Source organism: Protobothrops mucrosquamatus, unplaced genomic scaffold (genome assembly GCF_001527695.2).
Source record: "Protobothrops mucrosquamatus isolate PMUCROS unplaced genomic scaffold, P.Mucros_1.0 scaffold_266, whole genome shotgun sequence".
In the NCBI taxonomy this organism is placed as follows: Eukaryota; Metazoa; Chordata; class Lepidosauria; order Squamata; family Viperidae; genus Protobothrops; species Protobothrops mucrosquamatus.
The window spans coordinates 261,559-279,942 of record NW_015386342.1 but is presented as its reverse complement, the minus strand read 5'-3'; the positions used below and the strand labels follow the sequence as shown (position 1 = coordinate 279,942).

At 34.7% G+C, this 18,384-nt stretch overlaps 1 protein-coding gene across 2 annotated transcripts in view; it reads left to right on the top strand.

Annotated features, from left to right (window-relative positions):
• Positions 1-18,384, top strand: part of TRIQK (triple QxxK/R motif containing) — a 49,785-nt gene that overhangs the window by 15,061 nt on the left and 16,340 nt on the right. For both annotated transcript variants that reach the window (XM_015831591.1, XM_015831592.1), the window contains exon 3: positions 4,883-4,962. In XM_015831591.1, the coding sequence (XP_015687077.1) occupies positions 4,902-4,962 (61 nt within the window). In that variant the 5' untranslated portion in view covers positions 4,883-4,901. The remainder of the gene's footprint in view (positions 1-4,882; positions 4,963-18,384) is intronic.

The following is an 18,384-nucleotide window of genomic DNA, read 5'->3' as shown; positions in this document are numbered from 1 at the left end:
TAGTGTAAGAAGTGTGAGATAAACAACTTAATAAAAGTGCCATCAGGGATATATTTAAACATGTTTCATTTAAGGATGGGATATAATTACTGCTGAGAGTTGATTGACGAAGAAAAGTACATGTGCATACATAATGGCTGGCTAATACTGGATGAAAATTGGGTAGATTTCTAAGTCTTGAAACAGTATCTAACACATTTTGCTTGTAGCACACAAGTAATATAACATTACTTACACTGCAGAAGTAAAAGAAATGTGAAGCAATATAGAGAAAAAATAAAGGAAAAGAAAATAGCTACAAAAAGTCTGCAAAGAGATACAAATAGAAAAAAAGAAAGATCAAGAAAAAACTTCTGATCTTTATAACAGTTACAAACTTATTCCTTCTCCTCCCTTATTAAAATTATATCATAATTCCCTTCTTCCTCTGTTCAACCACTTTTAATCACCAAATCCACAAATCACCCATTCATTTTTTTCTATTTTCAACAAAAAATTCATAGGAGGTTTCTAGTCTTTAATAAAAATACTTGTTGTCTTATCTCTGATCAAAGAGGTCAATCTTGCCACTTCGTACCTTATACTGTATAAGATTTTCTATAACTATAGAGTTCTTGTGATACTCAGGTAAGACTTCTGGTAAATGTTGGTTAAAAAATCTCTAGGAAATTAAGAACAGTGCAAATTTAACAAAACAGATGGTTTACACATAAACAAGGGATTGCCAATTTTTACCAAGGTCTGTCAGTACACAATGCCTGAAGATTTTTTTTTCTAAATTTAGATTCAAAAATAGAATTTCTTATTCCATACTGGTATGATAAAGTTTCTTTCAAATGCAGATTTACAGAAAGAGTCAAATGAACCTCTACTGCACTGTTACACACAGAGACCAGGTAGTGCTTGCCCAATTAAAAAAATCAAACATATTTCCAAATACATCATTGATAAATACTTGGTATCTAGGAATGTCTCTAATAGTGTTGGTTCAGCAGAAAATGGGGCTGTGATATGGAGGAACAGATATTACATTCAGTTTTGCTACTGCTGGAATGTTTAAAGTTGATGGTAAAGTTCTTAGTGTTTTATTGCTTTAGCTTCACATAATACTTTGGATACTTTATTATTTAATAACTTTGGTTCTTAAGAGACAGAATTGATGCATTTATAGGTTATAAATTATAAATATAAATTCAGTGTGAACTCTTATTTTAGGGAAATCCAGCTTTTGTCAATTTTATCAATTTTTTTTCAAATATTTGAATCAGGCTTTAGACCTAACCACAAAGTTACAAAGTTATGTTCTGTTTCAAAAATTACAGCAGACTTAGTCTGTCTGTCTGCCTTTCTCTCTCTCTCTCTTTCTCTCTCTCTGCCTTTCTCTCTCTCTCTCTTTCTCTCTCTCTCTGTGTTTTAAATATGTTGTGAGCCGCCCTGAGTCCCGTCGGGAGAAGGGCGGGATATAAATTAAATTAAATAAATAAATAAATAAATAGAAATATATATCTCGGTGTTGCTTCATACAAGTAATACATGTACAGTATCTAAACCTCAAGGTGAGGGTTTTTGTGTCTGTGTGGTGGGGTGGAGGGAAGTGGGATCTGTTGTAATTCAATCAACTACCTTCACTGTGCTGTTCCCCCTTTGGGCCCCCAAGGTTTTTAGTCCCTTATGGAAGGATAGGAGAGTTTAGGCCAACTTCACATTGGGGGGCAATATGTGCCACATGCATGTAAAAAACTTAGTTTATGATATACCGGTAAATCAGAACTTTATAAACCTGAAGCAGGCTTGATGTTTGGGATCAGAAAATGTTTTTTGATGAGCTAGAAACAAAAATAAGGGGAACTGTTTGTAAGTACACTACTCTTTATTAGTTGAGATCCTTCAAGTGATTAAGACCAAATCCTAATACTGGGTATCCAGTCAATTATGGTAATGTGAACTTTTAAAATGTTTTTAGAAGCTTATTTAGTTCACCTCTTTTAGAGGACAAACCAGCTTATTTTTTCAGGACCTCCACCCTGAATTTCATCTCTCTTGGCCTCATGTGTTGAAAACCTACAGAACACTTTCATTAAAAATGCTCCTGCTCACAAATTGACTCATTTTGTTTGTTATTGTGATGAGAAATGAGTGGTTAGAAATGTTAAGGTGGAGACAATGTGCCCTATCTGAACTGTTTCACTGTTTCACTATGAAAAAGGGTTCCAGCTCTTCTACTCTGCTGCTTAGAAATTAGAAAGCCAGGTTAGGGGCAGGGAGGTGGTACTTCTCTTTGCGATGGCATTTTGATGCAATATTTCAGTCCCAAGCCAAACCCTTATATATGACACCGTTATTTCCACTTTATGCTGCCAGCACAAAGAAAAAGAAGTTCTGGGTGTTTCATCACTGGAGGTTTTTAAGTAGAGACTGGGCAGCTACTTGTCTCAAATTGTATAAGGTCTTCTGCTTGAACAGGCAGAAGACCTCCAAGGTCCCTTCCAGCTCTATTTTGATTGATGAAAAAAAAATTACTTCTGCTGTATTTGCCATCAGTAGGACTTTCTCATGGTCATACAGTAGAAAGAGAATTGAAATAATAATAATAATAATAATAATAATAATAATAATAATAATAATAATAATAATAATAATAATAATAATAATAATAATAATAATAATAGTAGTAGTAGTAGTAGTAGTAGTAGTAAAGTTGGAAAGGACCTTGGAGGTCATCTAGTCCAACCCCCTGCTCAGGCAGGAAACCCTATACCATTTCGGACAAATGGCTATCCAGTCTCTTCTTAAAAACATCCAGTGTTGGAGCATTCACCGCTTCTGGAGGCAGGTTGTTCCACTGGTTAATTGTTCTAACTGTCAGGAAGTTTCTCCTTAGTTCTAGGTTGCTTCTTTCCTTGATTAGTTTCCATCCGTTGCTTCTTGTCCTGCCTTCAGGTGCTTTGGAAAATAGCTTGACTCCCTCTTCTTCGTGGCAGCCCCTGAGATATCTGCTATCATGTCCCCCATCGTCCTTCTCTTTGTGAAACTAGACATACCCAATTCCAGCAACCGTTCCTTAATTGTTCTTTCTTTAAAAGGAAAAAGAAAAGGAAAAAGAAGGAAGCTGGATTAATTGTATAAAGAGGAGATAGTTTCCTTTGTAAAATATTTCATGAGATGGTATGATGATTACAACAAAATTGTTTCTCAACAGGATGAATAAATAATCAACATTCTTTTCCTTATGAATCCATATTTTAGTTAACAGGCTTATAGCAACTTGCAGGATTTTTTTTTAATCAGGGAAAGGTGATGAGCTTTGGTCCCCTGGGAATTCAATTGTGAAAACAATCTTGGTTTTGTACATGCTAATATAGATCTGTTATTCCCTTTCCACATCTATTGCAAGACATTTTAAATTGTGGCTGATCTTTTATGCAAATAGCTGTCTTATTAGACATTGTGGCTGCATGTGCTAATGTCTCTGTGGGTTTCTTGGGAGTTTGCTATCTAACTATCAAAAGCAGTTGAAAGGAATGATGATTACTGAGCAGCTCTGAAGAACAAAGAAAAGTCACAGCAGTTTTAGAGGTCTTGGTAGCCACAAAATCAGTGACAGTTTGAAGCACACACAAATCTAAGTGCTTCATCTTATTAGACCAAACTTCTTCTTTTTTTAAATAACATTGACATTATGTTCCATTAAGTATTTTACTGAGAGTTCAAACATTTTTTTTCATTGCTGAAGTTTTGTGGCAAATATTAAATTGCAATAAGCATTTTTTTAAAGTTAGCTTTTACAGTCTTAGCTGGGTGCAATATCTATTCATCTAATTGTCTTTGTTTTTATTTCTTTTGTCCCTCATATTTGAATTGAAGGTAGGATATGGAGAGAACAAACAAAAAAAATGTATTTATGTTGTTTATCTGTAGTTCCATTGTGTGTGTGTGTGTGTGTGTGTGTGTATAGATAGACAGACAGACAAACAGAATCAGCAGGGGCAGTTGTAAATGTTCCATATAGTTTATGAATGATGCTCACAATTCAAATAAAAGGGGATAAATTTATTAATATCTGTAGTGTATCTTTGAAGAGTTAACACATAATTAGAGCAGGGGTGTCAAACTGCTGGCCCGCGGGCCGGTTGCATCATACGGAGGACACGCCCACCCCAACTCCAGCAATGCAAAAAAAGTCACGATACGCTGTGACATGTCACGTGACGCGGTGAGTTTGACACCCGTGCTTTAGAGTAATGTTGAAATGCCTTGTTGATGCATACATTCATCTGATATTCTATGGTTTATAAGTTGTGAATGGCACTAAATATTACAGTTCAAGTTGATTCCTCCTTGATTTGCTAGTATTCCCCCCCACACACATTGTATTCCCCCCCCCACACACACACTGTGTTGTTTAAAACTTCACAAGATTTCTGCCTCCCATCACTAACAAGAGAAGGAGAATTAAAATAAGTCATGGACTTTTATAAATGTGCTTTTCTTCTTAAGGAGGGTGAAAGTTGCTGGCAGGTGACTGGTAAAACATTATAGGAGCTAGCACTTGTTGCTTGGGTCATTGAGAAAAAGAAGAGTATGAAGTTTTGTTGATCTGAATCAAAACAAGAAAGTAATTTTAAGTGGTAGTAATCAGGCATTTATATGGATTATTTTCTCCATAACCAAATTCTGTCTTATTTATGATATTTATGATATTTTCCCTGTATGTATATAATGTATTATATACATTATTTTCTCCATAACCAAATTCTGTCTTATTTATGATATTTTCCCTGTATGTATATAATGTATTGCTTGATTTGATATGTTGATGCAAGGGGCCTGTATTTAAAATGGCTGTGGAGTTTCATAAGCATTTTTTAATCTTTTATTACAGAGTTCATAAAGACGGAAAAATGGGAAAAAAGGATGCTTCTTCTGCAAAAATACCTGTGGATCAATACAGAAAACAAATAGGTAAAGTTTTCTTGGATTTTGTCTTTATCCTATTTCATCTTATGTAAAGTTTTTCATTAATACTGTTTCTTAATGAAAACAGAGTGAATATTAAAATATTTTCCTTTTTTAAAAATTCATAGGAAAACAGAATTGTTTTTATATTTCTACAGTGTTGCCTATACCAGGGTGGGTTACAAAAATGGTAAATAAATATGAATATCTGAATGAATATAGGCTGCAGAATCTAATTCAAATATATATTTAAATTAAATGTTTAATAATAATTGTAATAACAAGCCACCTCAAAATGCATTATCAGGAAATTCACGTATTATATGTTCAGGATACTTTTATGGTCAGTTGGGATAAAGTACAACTGATTCAGTGTAACATATTAATTAAACTAATCCCCGATAAGGGCAGTTAGGAAGCTGTTGAGGATAGCAAAAAAAAAAGGGTGATTATTTCATTGTGCAGCCAGTCTTCCAAATTGCAGTATGAATTGAAAAAGAAAAGAAATAATAAGGAGAAACAAAAGTAACAAAAATTTAAAATGAATTTTTATTAATCAGTCAAAGAGTCAAAGTCAGAGTATATTTTATGACTCTCTTTTCTGTCTTCTCTGTATGGGCTATAAAATCATTTTTTAAATTTTCTAGCAAAAGAATAAAATGGTGCAGGAAAAGAAGAGCATGGCATTTTCTTTTGATCTAATATTACATGTTCAGGAGCTTCAGCAACTACAGGATTGAATCTATAGAGTTATAATGGCTACTGTGTGATTTATCTTTGGTTTGCTGTGAATAATAGATATAAGAGAAAGTGCTCCGTAGTTTGCTCCTAGATGTACCTTTTCAACTGAAAACACAATTGAGATCTAGGAAAAAAGTTTCAAGCCACTGAAGTTTTCTGTTGTCCATTTTTAATGTCAGATTTCATTGGAAACTCTGTAGACATTGCTATGAATGTTCAAAAAGTCATCGTGACTTCTGTACTAACATGTATTTAAACTTCACCAAAACTGATTTTTCGTATTTGCATGTTTGCGCAATGGATAGCCAATCCCACTTTGAATATATTACATGTTGCTTATTATCATATTTGCATACAAAAGGTACCACAAACTTCAGTGAACCTGACAACTTTTTTACTGCCTTGAAATAAGTTGTTAAGCTTTTGAAATTGAAAATAGATTTGAACTCCATAACCATTTCTCACTTGACTTAGGCATATCAAGTTCAGACGTTCCCTTTACCACTATTTACACATCAGACCATGTCTAATTTGGGGGAAGCGATTTTAGCAGTCCACTCAAGAGTTTGCACCTATAATTCAGTGAAAGTAAAATTTCTTGTTCTCTAGCTTAAAGGCTGATATAGTTGCTATCATTAAGCTTTCCTAAATCAGAACTGTACTCTGTGCATATGGTGAAGTAGACTGAGAGCAACAAAAATTCAGTCAATAAAACATTCTCTATTCTCTTGGAAACATATCTACTGTACATTTCATGAATTGACATGAGATGTTGGAATACTTATCTATATTAGTATAAAGTGAAATCTGCATTGATGATGAAAAATAACGGATTCATTCCTATCTTAGGCTAGAATATTTTGTTTACACTCACTGCTTACCCTGGAGAAGTAAATTGTCTTAATCCCTAATTCCTTGAATGCTGGAACAGCATGGTCCAAGGACATAAAGTACCTGATGGCAATACTAGATGCTAAGTGTTCAGGACGCTACTCTTTCAAGGCAACGGGACAGTTGGAGAAATGCCCACTAGCCAATTACAATATGCACTGAAGAAGACTGTTCTGGGTGACTGGTAACTGAATTGTAATTTTGCGAACCATCATAAGCTATCAAAGTTCGCCTTCAAGGCACATCTTAGCATATTTTACTGATGAAATTACCAGCAAAAATCTTGGATAAATCTTTCCAACTTACTATAGGCTGTTAAACCTAATGTCATGGCTTTGAGGAGAGATATTGTATATATTTGTTTATGTATCATCACTCTAACATCTTAACTCAGCAGCAGACACAAACTGAATATAGATAATTGCCTCTGTGAGCAGCTGTGGAAAAGACAACTCTGAGAACTACTACAACTACTACAACAAATCCTTTGAAAGAAAGGATGTGCACTATACAAGCAGACATGCATAAAAAAACCTCCTTTCTTAAGATCATTAAAACAGCCATATCTTTTTTCCACACTTGCACAGTTGCTTCATAATCTGTTACTGTTTGTGCATTCAATTAATGAGGCAGTTCTACCAATTTGCATATGGCTGCTTCAATGTTTCAAAGAGAAGTGTTTGTATGAGCTTCTGCACGAACCTTTTGAAAGCATTTGCATAGCTCTAATGCTTCCTAAAAGCAGGGATTGACTATTAAGCCCATATAATAAATATGGACTGTTTCCTAAAAAAGAGAAAATAATTGTCATATAATATTGATAAGAGTATAAAAATATAACAAACTGAAAAAGGGTTGCATAATACCATGCTAATGCTGTGAATATCTGATGCAGATTTCTAGAAAACTTCCCTTGTAATGGAATTTTACAATAGAGGAGTTTGGAACACTTAATAATTTTTAATAATTGAATTTTTTGATGAACTTTAATTAGGGCAGAAAGTTGTCATTAATCACTGAATGAATTAATCATTATCAAAAAGTGTTCAATGGATGTCCAATTTTGCCATAAACCAATACTATGATTTAATTACTTGGGAAATTGATGGTTTTGTTATAGTAGACCGAGCAAAAGTTTCAGAACACATGCAGTAAACATTAATGGAATAATCTACACAAATTTTTAAATATATAAGTCATCTTCATAATAAGAAGTCATTTTCATAAAATATAGATTAAAATACTGCATATAAAATACATATTGTATGCTGTAATGCAGGGGTATCAAACTGCCAGCCCATGGGCCAGATGCGTCATCCGGAAGCCACGCCTACCCCATTGCCGGCAATGGCAAAACCATCTCGATACGTTGCACGATGTCACATGACGTCGTGCATTTGACATGTCTGCTGTAATGTAATAAACACATATTTTAAAAAATGTCTTTTATTACCATTAAAACTGAATTAAGTCTCCAATGTTCCTTTGTTCTTTTCCATGCAAAGAAAGGTGAAATAAAAATTATTTTATTTTCAGGTCTAAATAATGGCTAGTTGTACAAATTGATTTTTCTTTGTCAAAAAATAAATCCAGTAACTCATATTTTAAGAAACCACTTCTGTTTTTCATATCCTTGTATTAATTTCACACATACAGTTAGAAGTATATTACTTCTCATTGCACAAGAATGCATTGTAATAATGTTGGGATGTATACTATTCTTTACCGAACTTCGGAAGAACTGGTCAGGATGGACGACCACATCTATGATTGCATCATAAATTGATTTTTTTTCTTCTACTACCATAGAATTGTATTCTCTAAAGTCTCCCACTGTTATCCATTGTTTTTCCTTAGCTATAAATAGTACTGGAGAAGGAGATAAAAATTTCCAGTAAATGCCAAAATGCCATATTAGTCATATCTGACTAATTCTAGGGAAGTTCTCTCCTGATAAAAAAATTAAGGTGCCTTCAAATGATAATTAGAAGGAAGCACGGATTCCAAATATATAACAGCAAAAAAGGAATTTTGCAAAATTCTCAGGAAGTTCTTTGCTAGATTACTCACTACAACATTAGTTCTGGTCACAAGATGAATGGATCAGAATTTTTGGTTATCCCTAAATCCTGGCTTGGTGTTCTCTCTTTGAATAGAATAGTATTTGATAAATGTATGCTGTAAGACCTCCTTCTTCAACATATGTGTTGCTGGAACTCTCATCATTCTCAAAATGCATGGCCATACTAGTTACGTTGGTCAGGAATAATAAGAATTATATGACAACTAGAGGAACTAAGAGGAACCTGTTGTAAATCATGTTAGGACTCATTTAAGTCTGAATGTGTAGGTTTGTAGGTATCTGTCAATCAGTCTATTAATTGTTGCTTTAGAAGTCACACTGGAGTTTGAAAGCCACACATAAGAAGCCAAAACCTACTCATTATCTACTTTGATTTGCAGATGATCAAAGTTTCTTTTAACTCTCTTAACTCTTTATTTAAAGACAAGAGACTCTAGAACTCTTGTTACAGCTGTCCCAGTTAAATAGGTATGTCATTTATTGGGCTGCTAGTTACGTGTTATGGTTTTTATGATATTTATGATATTCTGCTGCCATCCTTATGACTGCCAGTTGAATAATGTTACCAAACTTAGACTGAATTTCCAGTTTAAAACAATGAAATTGCCATCCACATTGTCACCAGAATATTTATACTGTACATAAAAATAATGGTGTTGTTAACATCTCTTATTTGAATATCTTTTTAAGGTTAGTTTTTGTTTTATCATTTTGATTAAAAAAATACTTAGTGCTGCAATCCTTTTTATAATTACATCAAACTCAGTTGGGCTTATTTCCAAGAATATAGGTCTGCAAGCAAATATTTAAGACACTAAGACAACAAAGGGCAGCAATTGCAAGGATGATGAAAAGGATATGCTCAACTTTTTCAAATATGCACCACAATATCATGTGAATTACAAGTAGGTAGTTACTTGTAATGGAAATCTCCACATTCTTCATTTATAGGCAGACTACATAGACAGGATTGTTTGAATTCAGCCTAAAACAGTTTAAGAGCATGACCTTGTATCTGCAGGGTTACAGTATTTTCAGTATATGGAATAACTGGCATGGAGTTACAAGAATCCTCTTTCTCCCTGTCTTTGAATGCAGTGCTCTATGAAACAGAATACAGAGACACTTAGAATCAGGAGGAAATCTGAAAAAAAAATGGGAATTTAGGATACTTCTTTATTCTTCATCTACCTTTTTCTGTTCCCGGTGGTCAAAGGTCAGGAAAAGAAACAAGATATGTTTTTATGAAACAGTCACTGCTGATGAAACAAGAGCCACAGTATTCTGATACACGTATTATTCTAGTGTATTTTAAGAAGAATGGATGCTATATTCATCATGACCAATGGTGTAGTTCAAAAGAATTCACAACAGAATGATTAATACTTTTATTTTGCTGAATTAAATAAGAAATACATGCCGATTGACTGTATAGTCATAATTAAATTTTGCCAAGTATTCCTTGAACTGCTGTATCTATCAAAATGATACAGCAGAAGTGGGCTTGTTTCCAAGCATCACTTTGTAACAATACTGTATTTTTAACCTGTCAATTACCTCAGTGTCACAGCTGTATCTTCAGTACAGTTATGAACAATAATATATAGTATGAGTTATAAAACAAAAACACATCCTCTTGTTCATTTGTCAATACAATGATTGATGAAACTGCACTAATAATAAAGATAAATATCCCCATCAAGAAGACTGTTCATCATGAAAGAAGAATCTAAAATCTATTACTAAAACAATTATTATATTGTCTCAAAGTACCTGTTGTAAAAAAAGGCTATCCAGTTGAATACATTATTTGATGAAAAACTAAAAGATGTTCTTATTGAGTCAGATCCTTGATTCACCTAATGCATTATTTTCAACACTGACAGAAATCTCCAGGCTTCCAGAAGAGTTTTTCTAGTTCTTTTTGGTAATATCAGAAATTGAATTTAGAATCTTCTGATACAAAATATACACTTTACTGTTTGATGCAGATGGAGTTCCTAGATTAGAGATAATAACCAGTCTTTTCTGCATGAGAACATGAAAGAGAGATGAAGGGTGGAAAGCAAGGAATGGAGGCTGTATTGGGGAAAGGACTGTCTGTGTCTAACAAAAGGTTTATATAAAAGAAGAATAGTGGATTGTTGCTAGGAAGTTACAATAAGGGTGTGATAAGTTTAGTTTCATATTGTGACTAAATCTTTTGTTTCCAATCCACAAATAGTTTTTTTATTATACGAATATCAATGGACTACATGACAGAAACCTAGCAATAATTCCATTCTCATCTGTGAAATTACAAGAACTTTCTATTGCCTTCAGTAAGGAGATCGGCATTTCCACATTAAATTCCATTTTGTGTAATTCTCTCCCCATTATTCTTTATTTTAAAACCTTGTGATCTCTGTCTCTGTCTCTGTCTCTGTCTCTGTCTCTGTCTCTCTCTCTCTCTCTCTCTCTCTCTCTCTCTCACACACACACACACACACACACACACACACACACACACACACACAGAGGATACATTGGTTTTCGAGCCTGGAAAGTTTTCCAATTGTGCAAAATAAAATTTTTATTAAACAAATAAAAATTATGAGGTTTATTTATTTAATATTGGGCTGTGAGGGAAATATTTTTTACAATATATTATATTGATCTTATAGTTACATTTAATTATTTTTCATCTGTGGAAATTCTGTGCATGAGGGCTGAATGTGAAGTAATGTCTCCCATATTATAAATCATCAACAGATGGCAGTACTGACATGCTAGAAGCTCTGACATGTTCCTTAGCATCTTTTCTTTTACTTCAGTTAGTGAACCATTGCTGTAAGAAAAAGTTGTGTTGCTGTTGTTTCTGAAATGGAAGCTTGCAATAAGTACTCATTGGTATGGTTTAAGCAACCTACCATGATTGATTTTTGATTGCCGAAAGAGTCTCACCAATTGAAATTCACTGCTGAATGCAAATTGTTTATAGTATTGATTATGTTGTTGTAAGTGTATCACTGGGCCAAAAGAAGATGGTGAATTGGAAAGAGCTTGTTTAGGTGATCCAGGACAACGTGGATGACCCGTGACACAACTGACAAGTTTCATGTGAAAAAGGTTGAACTGATTAAGGTCAATTGGTGGATCTTTCAAAAGAAAATTGTTGTCAAGCTTAGCATTTCACAGAAATGTTCTACTAATGTTGGAAGTTTTGTGCAAGGTGAGTTCCTCACATGGCAGAAATGAAAGCTTCAATAGTTGAAATTTTCAGCAATTGTCGTGCTATGAAAATGAAAGTGAGGAATATCTTCATAGCATCATGATAGCTGATTAAATATGGCCTTGTGATTATAGCCCAAAAACAAAGTTGTCAGTCCATGGAGTATCATCACAATGTTTTACCTGTGGGAGAGGGATAATTGCAAATCCAGTAACAAACCCTAGTTTAAATCATGATAGCAATAGCACTTAGACTTATATACCACTTCACAGTGCTTTACAGCCCTGTCTAAGCAGTTTACAGAGTCAGCATATGGCCCCCAACAATCTGGGTCCTCATTTTACCGACCTCGGAAGGATGGAAGGATGAGTCAACTTTGAGCCATTCAGAATCAAACTCCTGGAGTGAGCAGTGAGTTAGCCTGCAATATTGCATTCTAAACCTGCACCACCACAGCTCAAAAATAAACTATATTCCCAATGTTAAACATCAGACTGTGTTCTTTCAGCTGGTTTGTTTGCTTGCATGGACCTGCATAAGCAAACAAGAAGCTCCCATTATGACTGTATGTATAAGTCAGGATTTTAAACTCATATATAAACATAGCTGGAGAACTGATTTTGTCCAGGTGCTAGACTTCTGTAGTTTTGGTCATGTTTTTTGTTTTGTTGGGGAATGGGAGTCTCTGTGTTGAGGGAGATGGTTTCCTAGGAACATTTTTGAGAGTCCCACTTGCAAGTTTCTGGTTAAGAAGTTCCTGGATAAAAGTTACATCTTAGGAGTTCCGGCACCTTTTTTGGATGGAACATTGTAGGGTAGGCAAGGCGGGTTGTATGACGTGTGTGAGTTCCGGCACCTTTTTTTTTTTTTTTTTTTTTTTTACAAAAAAAGCACTGGATGTAATAATATCCCTTCTTGGATGAATTGTTTGGATTTGTTCTACTGTGGCATCCTTATACTAAAAATCAGGCTTCAACACCAAAAAACTATACTTTCATACTATGAAAGGAATAGAAATCAAATGGAAAAAGGCATAATATAGTGCTCAATCTGGTGGAGAAAACAAATCTTCCCAATAATTTGTTTGGATTAATTAGTATTTCACTGAAAAAGCCTCAAAGGTGATTCTTGTTTATTAATTTCAACTTCTATTTCCCACTGAACTAAATCAGAGCTTTTGCTGGGTATTTCTGAAACCACAGCAAGCAAATCCATTAATGCTGTTTTCTTTATTATGCTTACCGTTTCAAATGAACATGAACTTTGTCTCATTGAATTTTTCTCTTTTCACATCCTGAACATATTCAGTGCACTATAGCCAGCTTCCTATCTATCTGTTGGCAGAACTAAAATTTAAAAGATGTATTTCTTGAACCATTTTTAGAAGCAAAAATAAAAATGATGTTTAGATAAAGTGAGACTTTTATCTGCCACTGTTTTTCCCCTAAAAGTTTAAATTAGATTTGCTCTAATAATAACAATTAATTAACTTGCTCAGTTTTTCAGCAACAAAACTCATGAAACAACAAAGTTCACAATTCAGCAACAAAGCTCATCAACGAGGTTTTTCAGCAGCAGAATTTTTATTACTGTATGTTCGTTAAACAGTAGTGAAATTAAGCACCTTATAACTATTTACAATTTTAAGAACATAATTCCTATAAAAGCAAGGACTAACCTCTATAATGTCAAGATCAGAGAAAACAAATTTCTTCTCTATTCTGTGTTGGTCAGACCACATATAGAATACCCCATCCAGTTTTGGACTTCTGAGGAAGCAGTGAAGATGGCTCTGCTTTCAGTAGAGCAGAACAAGGAGCTGGTGAATGGATCAGCACCTCAAAATTCCTCTCTGGATATGGTGAGGATCTGGATCTCCCACAAGTGAGCCATACAGAGGTTTTCCACAAAGAAGACCATAACACAATGGTCTCTGGTGGATGTTAGAATTCTCAGAGCCAAGAAAAGTCAACTTTGCCCAAGCCATGATTTGGAGTCTTCAGACGGATGCTGGGTTTGCCCATTTCTTTTCTTAATCACTTCTGGAAATTGCATGTTAATTGCTTTTTGGATTTTAAAAAACTTCAAAGTGACAAGTTTTATTACACTGGATTACTTTCCTTCAATTCTCAGTGAAAGAAGTTTCATGTAAGTTTAAGCTGAAGCAAAAGGGTAGCCTTAACACTGATTTTGGAAACATATATATAGACTAAGGGTCCAGATAAATTGGAAATATGATTTTGAAATTAATTAAAAGATTAAAATTAAAAAATCCTTCCTTTCGCTTGTTTAAAATCCCATTAAAATATATGAATATTTCGAATCTAAGTGTAAGAAATCTTCCTGTGGAAAATGTGGATTAGAGAAAACCTGATAAGAGGAGACTTTGAAAGCTGAATACTAGAGGCAACGAGCAAGAACTATAGAGACCCGCTAATGCAGAATGGAGAAAATATTTTAACTTTGGAAGAATTCAAGGATATTTGGAAACAAATACTCTTAAAATTTCTCTTAAGATTATCTGCTACCATAAAAAGTGGATTTAAAAGAGGAGATTAGAAGAGGATACAATTGAGAGGCAGGCTGTTTTGGATGTGGATTTAAAAATGTCAAGTTACAAGAATGAAATGGAGAAAGATGCTACACTGCATTTACAAACCAACTGATTTCTTAATAACTAAAAGAGATACTTGGGCAACTTTCTTATCTTGAACTTAGAAAATACACATCTAAATTAATGATGGAGTTTCTGAGCAGAATCAAAGAGAAAATGAAAACAAGTAAACTTTTGGGACACTATTTAAAGGGACTATAGATTTCCTTCTACATTTCTAAACACAAAAGAAAGGCATTTAAAGTTATCATTTTGTGCAGTTCAGAAGTTCTTCTGGACGTTAAAGACCAAAAACATAACAGGTATTGTAAAATCTCTTGAAATGATCAAACTTGTTCCAGCCAACCAAACCAGCCCAGTATAAATTTGAAGTTGATCAAAAAGAAAATTAATAAACAGGAGAATAATTTAAAATTACAAATGAGTGAGCCAAAATAACCCCATGGAAAGAAAACAACTTGTTAAAATTGTTGGAATCAGTAGTTGAAGATTGTTCCTCCAGTTCATTCCATCACATGCTCTTGGCTGTGCCATGTGTGCTCTGTATCAAACGGAAAGAATTTGCAGGTAGATATTTCCCAGTGGTTTTCTGATAATTTTTTGTTGAAAATCCCTTCCTCTACTGAAGTCTATGCCCCAATAGCTAAACAGAAATGCTTTGGAGTGGCATTTAACACCTAGATAAACAGATGCGGAGTAATATTTAAATTTTATTCTGCATTCTGCACACACTGACATTTTCATGGCTGTCACTTTTCCATGATCTGAGATATGTTAAAATTTGCAAAGGTAGCATTCCATCCATCATTTTCAACACTTGCTTATTCTGTGTTTTTTTTTTAACATGTCCAGTACAAATTCTCGCAGTCCAAAGCTGCATTCCCTTTCTTGACTGATATTTTAGTTAATATTTCTCCATACAGTTGGAGATATTGTTTTGCATTGCTCTGCTCATGCTCCATCTGGTTATAAGTATGTACAGCCTCTATTCTTTTATGTAAACTGATATTAGTGTCATTTATTTTATGGTTGAACTGTTAAGACCTGTCAACTGACATTTATTTTTAAGGAAAGTATTTTAGAATTACAAGTTCCCTGAAGATGATATAGTGCAGAAATTATGAGTGATTCAGAGAGATTGAGATGATACAGTAGTTTGCAGTGAGGGGGAAAAAATACTGTAAGCACAAATCGAAACAATGCCAGTGAAGAGGAAAAATATGGAGGACAGCGGTGGAAGCCAATGTAGCTGCAGAAAAATACTTCCTTAATATGTGAGGGCAAGAAACAGATGTCTTTAGGCAGAAGCCAGATAGCCATTAGTCTACAATGCTTTCATTTGAATTTTTGTATTGAGCTGTGTATTAGACTTTGCTGAAATGGCCTCATGTAATTCTACAATTCTTCTTTTCTATTATTATTCCTCACAAGTAAATTTAGCATGAGATAAAATGGATGCAAAAGTAAATCTATTTCATGTGCGCTCTGTGAAACTTCTTTGGGAAAATATTAGCAATATTTCTCCAGTTAAGTGCCACCTGCACTCAATATCTTGTTTTTGTTTCTGAATCCAACTAGAAACAGATTATAATGGTAATTGATACCAGAATATAGGGGCATATAATATGATATAGGAGCCTTCATTCAGAGAGCTGATTTATTTGAGCCGGCCACAAAGACTACTGATTATAAAATTGGAAACGGGTGTCTCTGGAGGTGTCAAATCAGAATGGCAGCCATGACTGTGCAAAGTCTATTGGATTTACTCAGTAGACTAGGAAACATCAGGAAACATGACAAACTAAATCTACTTTATTGTAAAGCTACATTAACAGAAATCTAAAAGTACAATTCTCCAGCTTGAGACATTAGGGTCCCATCTGAGCTTCTTGGCCCACCCACTATCCAGCTGCAGGCTATGCTGTCTCTTATTTGACTGTTTCCTAGGCATCATCTCTCACTTCTTCTCCCAAGGTCTTTCCCACATATCATTACAAAGTAATAATAATGCATCACATGTAAACAGAAAGATATAAGCCCAATATTTAAAACTGCTTGAATGCAGAAAACGGCGAAAAGCTTCATATAGTATACACAATGATGATATTCATGGGCCTTTTGGATCACAGTCATTAAAACAAGTCATTAAAACAAGTCATCACATGACTGGACCTGATTTTACAACCATTTTTTACCACTATCATTAATTGAATCACACAGTTATTAAGTCAATCATATCATTAAGCAAATCCAGCTTTCCCCATTAAGTTTGCTTATTGGAAGCCAGCTGGCAAGTCAGTTGCCAAGCTCTCAATTTTCGATCTTGTGACCATAGAGATGATGCAACAAGTGTAGTTTTGTGAATGGGCCATAAATCCCTTGTTTCAGCACCATTGTAACTCTGAACTTTTGTTAAATGAATGTTTGTATGTCAAGGACTATCTTTAAGCATGGATACAAGTGTGATTGCCTTGCAGAATCTCCTCGCTAGCAGCAGACATACTTGGCCCTCAGGAAAAGATTTAGATGAGTATGATCCATGATTGTTTGCTTTGATTTGCATGTACTTTGTATTTTTACAACTTTTCCAACCTGATGCTCTTCAAATATATTAGAGCAAACAGCTCCCAGAATTCCCAATACCAAAACTGGGAGATATCAGTTTGGAGAATATATATAGCATATAGAAAAGGATTGCTTTATGGATTTAAAATTACAGTTTAACTTGTGCAAGCAGATCTCTCAGCTGAAACTGCAGGGGGAAAGGAACTAATTGAAGGTATACATATTGCTATACCCAAGAAAGGCTTTTATTCAGGGAAAGAAACCCTTGGTGATAGCATAAAAGAAACTTATTCACTTTAATGCANGTTTCTGAATCCAACTAGAAACAGATTATAATGGTAATTGATACCAGAATATAGGGGCATATAATATGATATAGGAGCCTTCATTCAGAGAGCTGATTTATTTGAGCCGGCCACAAAGACTACTGATTATAAAATTGGAAACGGGTGTCTCTGGAGGTGTCAAATCAGAATGGCAGCCATGACTGTGCAAAGTCTATTGTATTTACTCAGTAGACTAGGAAACATCAGGAAACATGACAAACTAAATCTACTTTATTGTAAAGCTACATTAACAGAAATCTAAAAGTACAATTCTCCAGCTTGAGACATTAGGGTCCCATCTGAGCCTCTTGGCCCACCCACTATCCAGCTGCAGGCTATGCTGTCTCTTATTTGACTGTTTCCTAGGCATCATCTCTCACTTCTTCTCCCAAGGTCTTTCCCACATACCATTACAAAGTAATGCATCACATGTAAACAGAAAGATATAAGCCCAATATTTAAAACTGCTTGAATGCAGAAAATGGCGAAAAGCTTCATATAGTATACACAATGATGATATTCATGGGCCTTTTGGATCACAATTGGGACCAAAACTTTGGTTACTAAGCAATGCAGTCATTAAAACAAGTCATCACATGACTGGACCTGATTTTACAACCATTTTTACCACTATAATTAATTGAATCACACAGTTATTAAGTTGTAGCGGGGACTGTTTGAGAGTGCTTGCAGGAGCTTGACTGGGAAGGGAAAGATTGGGACAGCTGCAGTTGGCTTTGGGTGTGGCTGGCGTGAGTGGAAGGAGGAAGGATAGAAAAGGAAAGGAAAGGAGAAGGTCGGGGTGGTTGTTGGAGTTGAGAAGAGAAGGTCTGGAAGCTTATTTTATCAAGGGTATTTTAAATAGAGGCTAGGTAGAGTGAAGTTTTATTGCTTCCTCCGTGGGAGGATATCTGAAACGGAGGCAAGCGAGAGTGTGGAGTAAGGGAGTTGGCTGGGGTTTCTAGCCTCGGATTTTAATAATAAAGAGTAAGGGAGG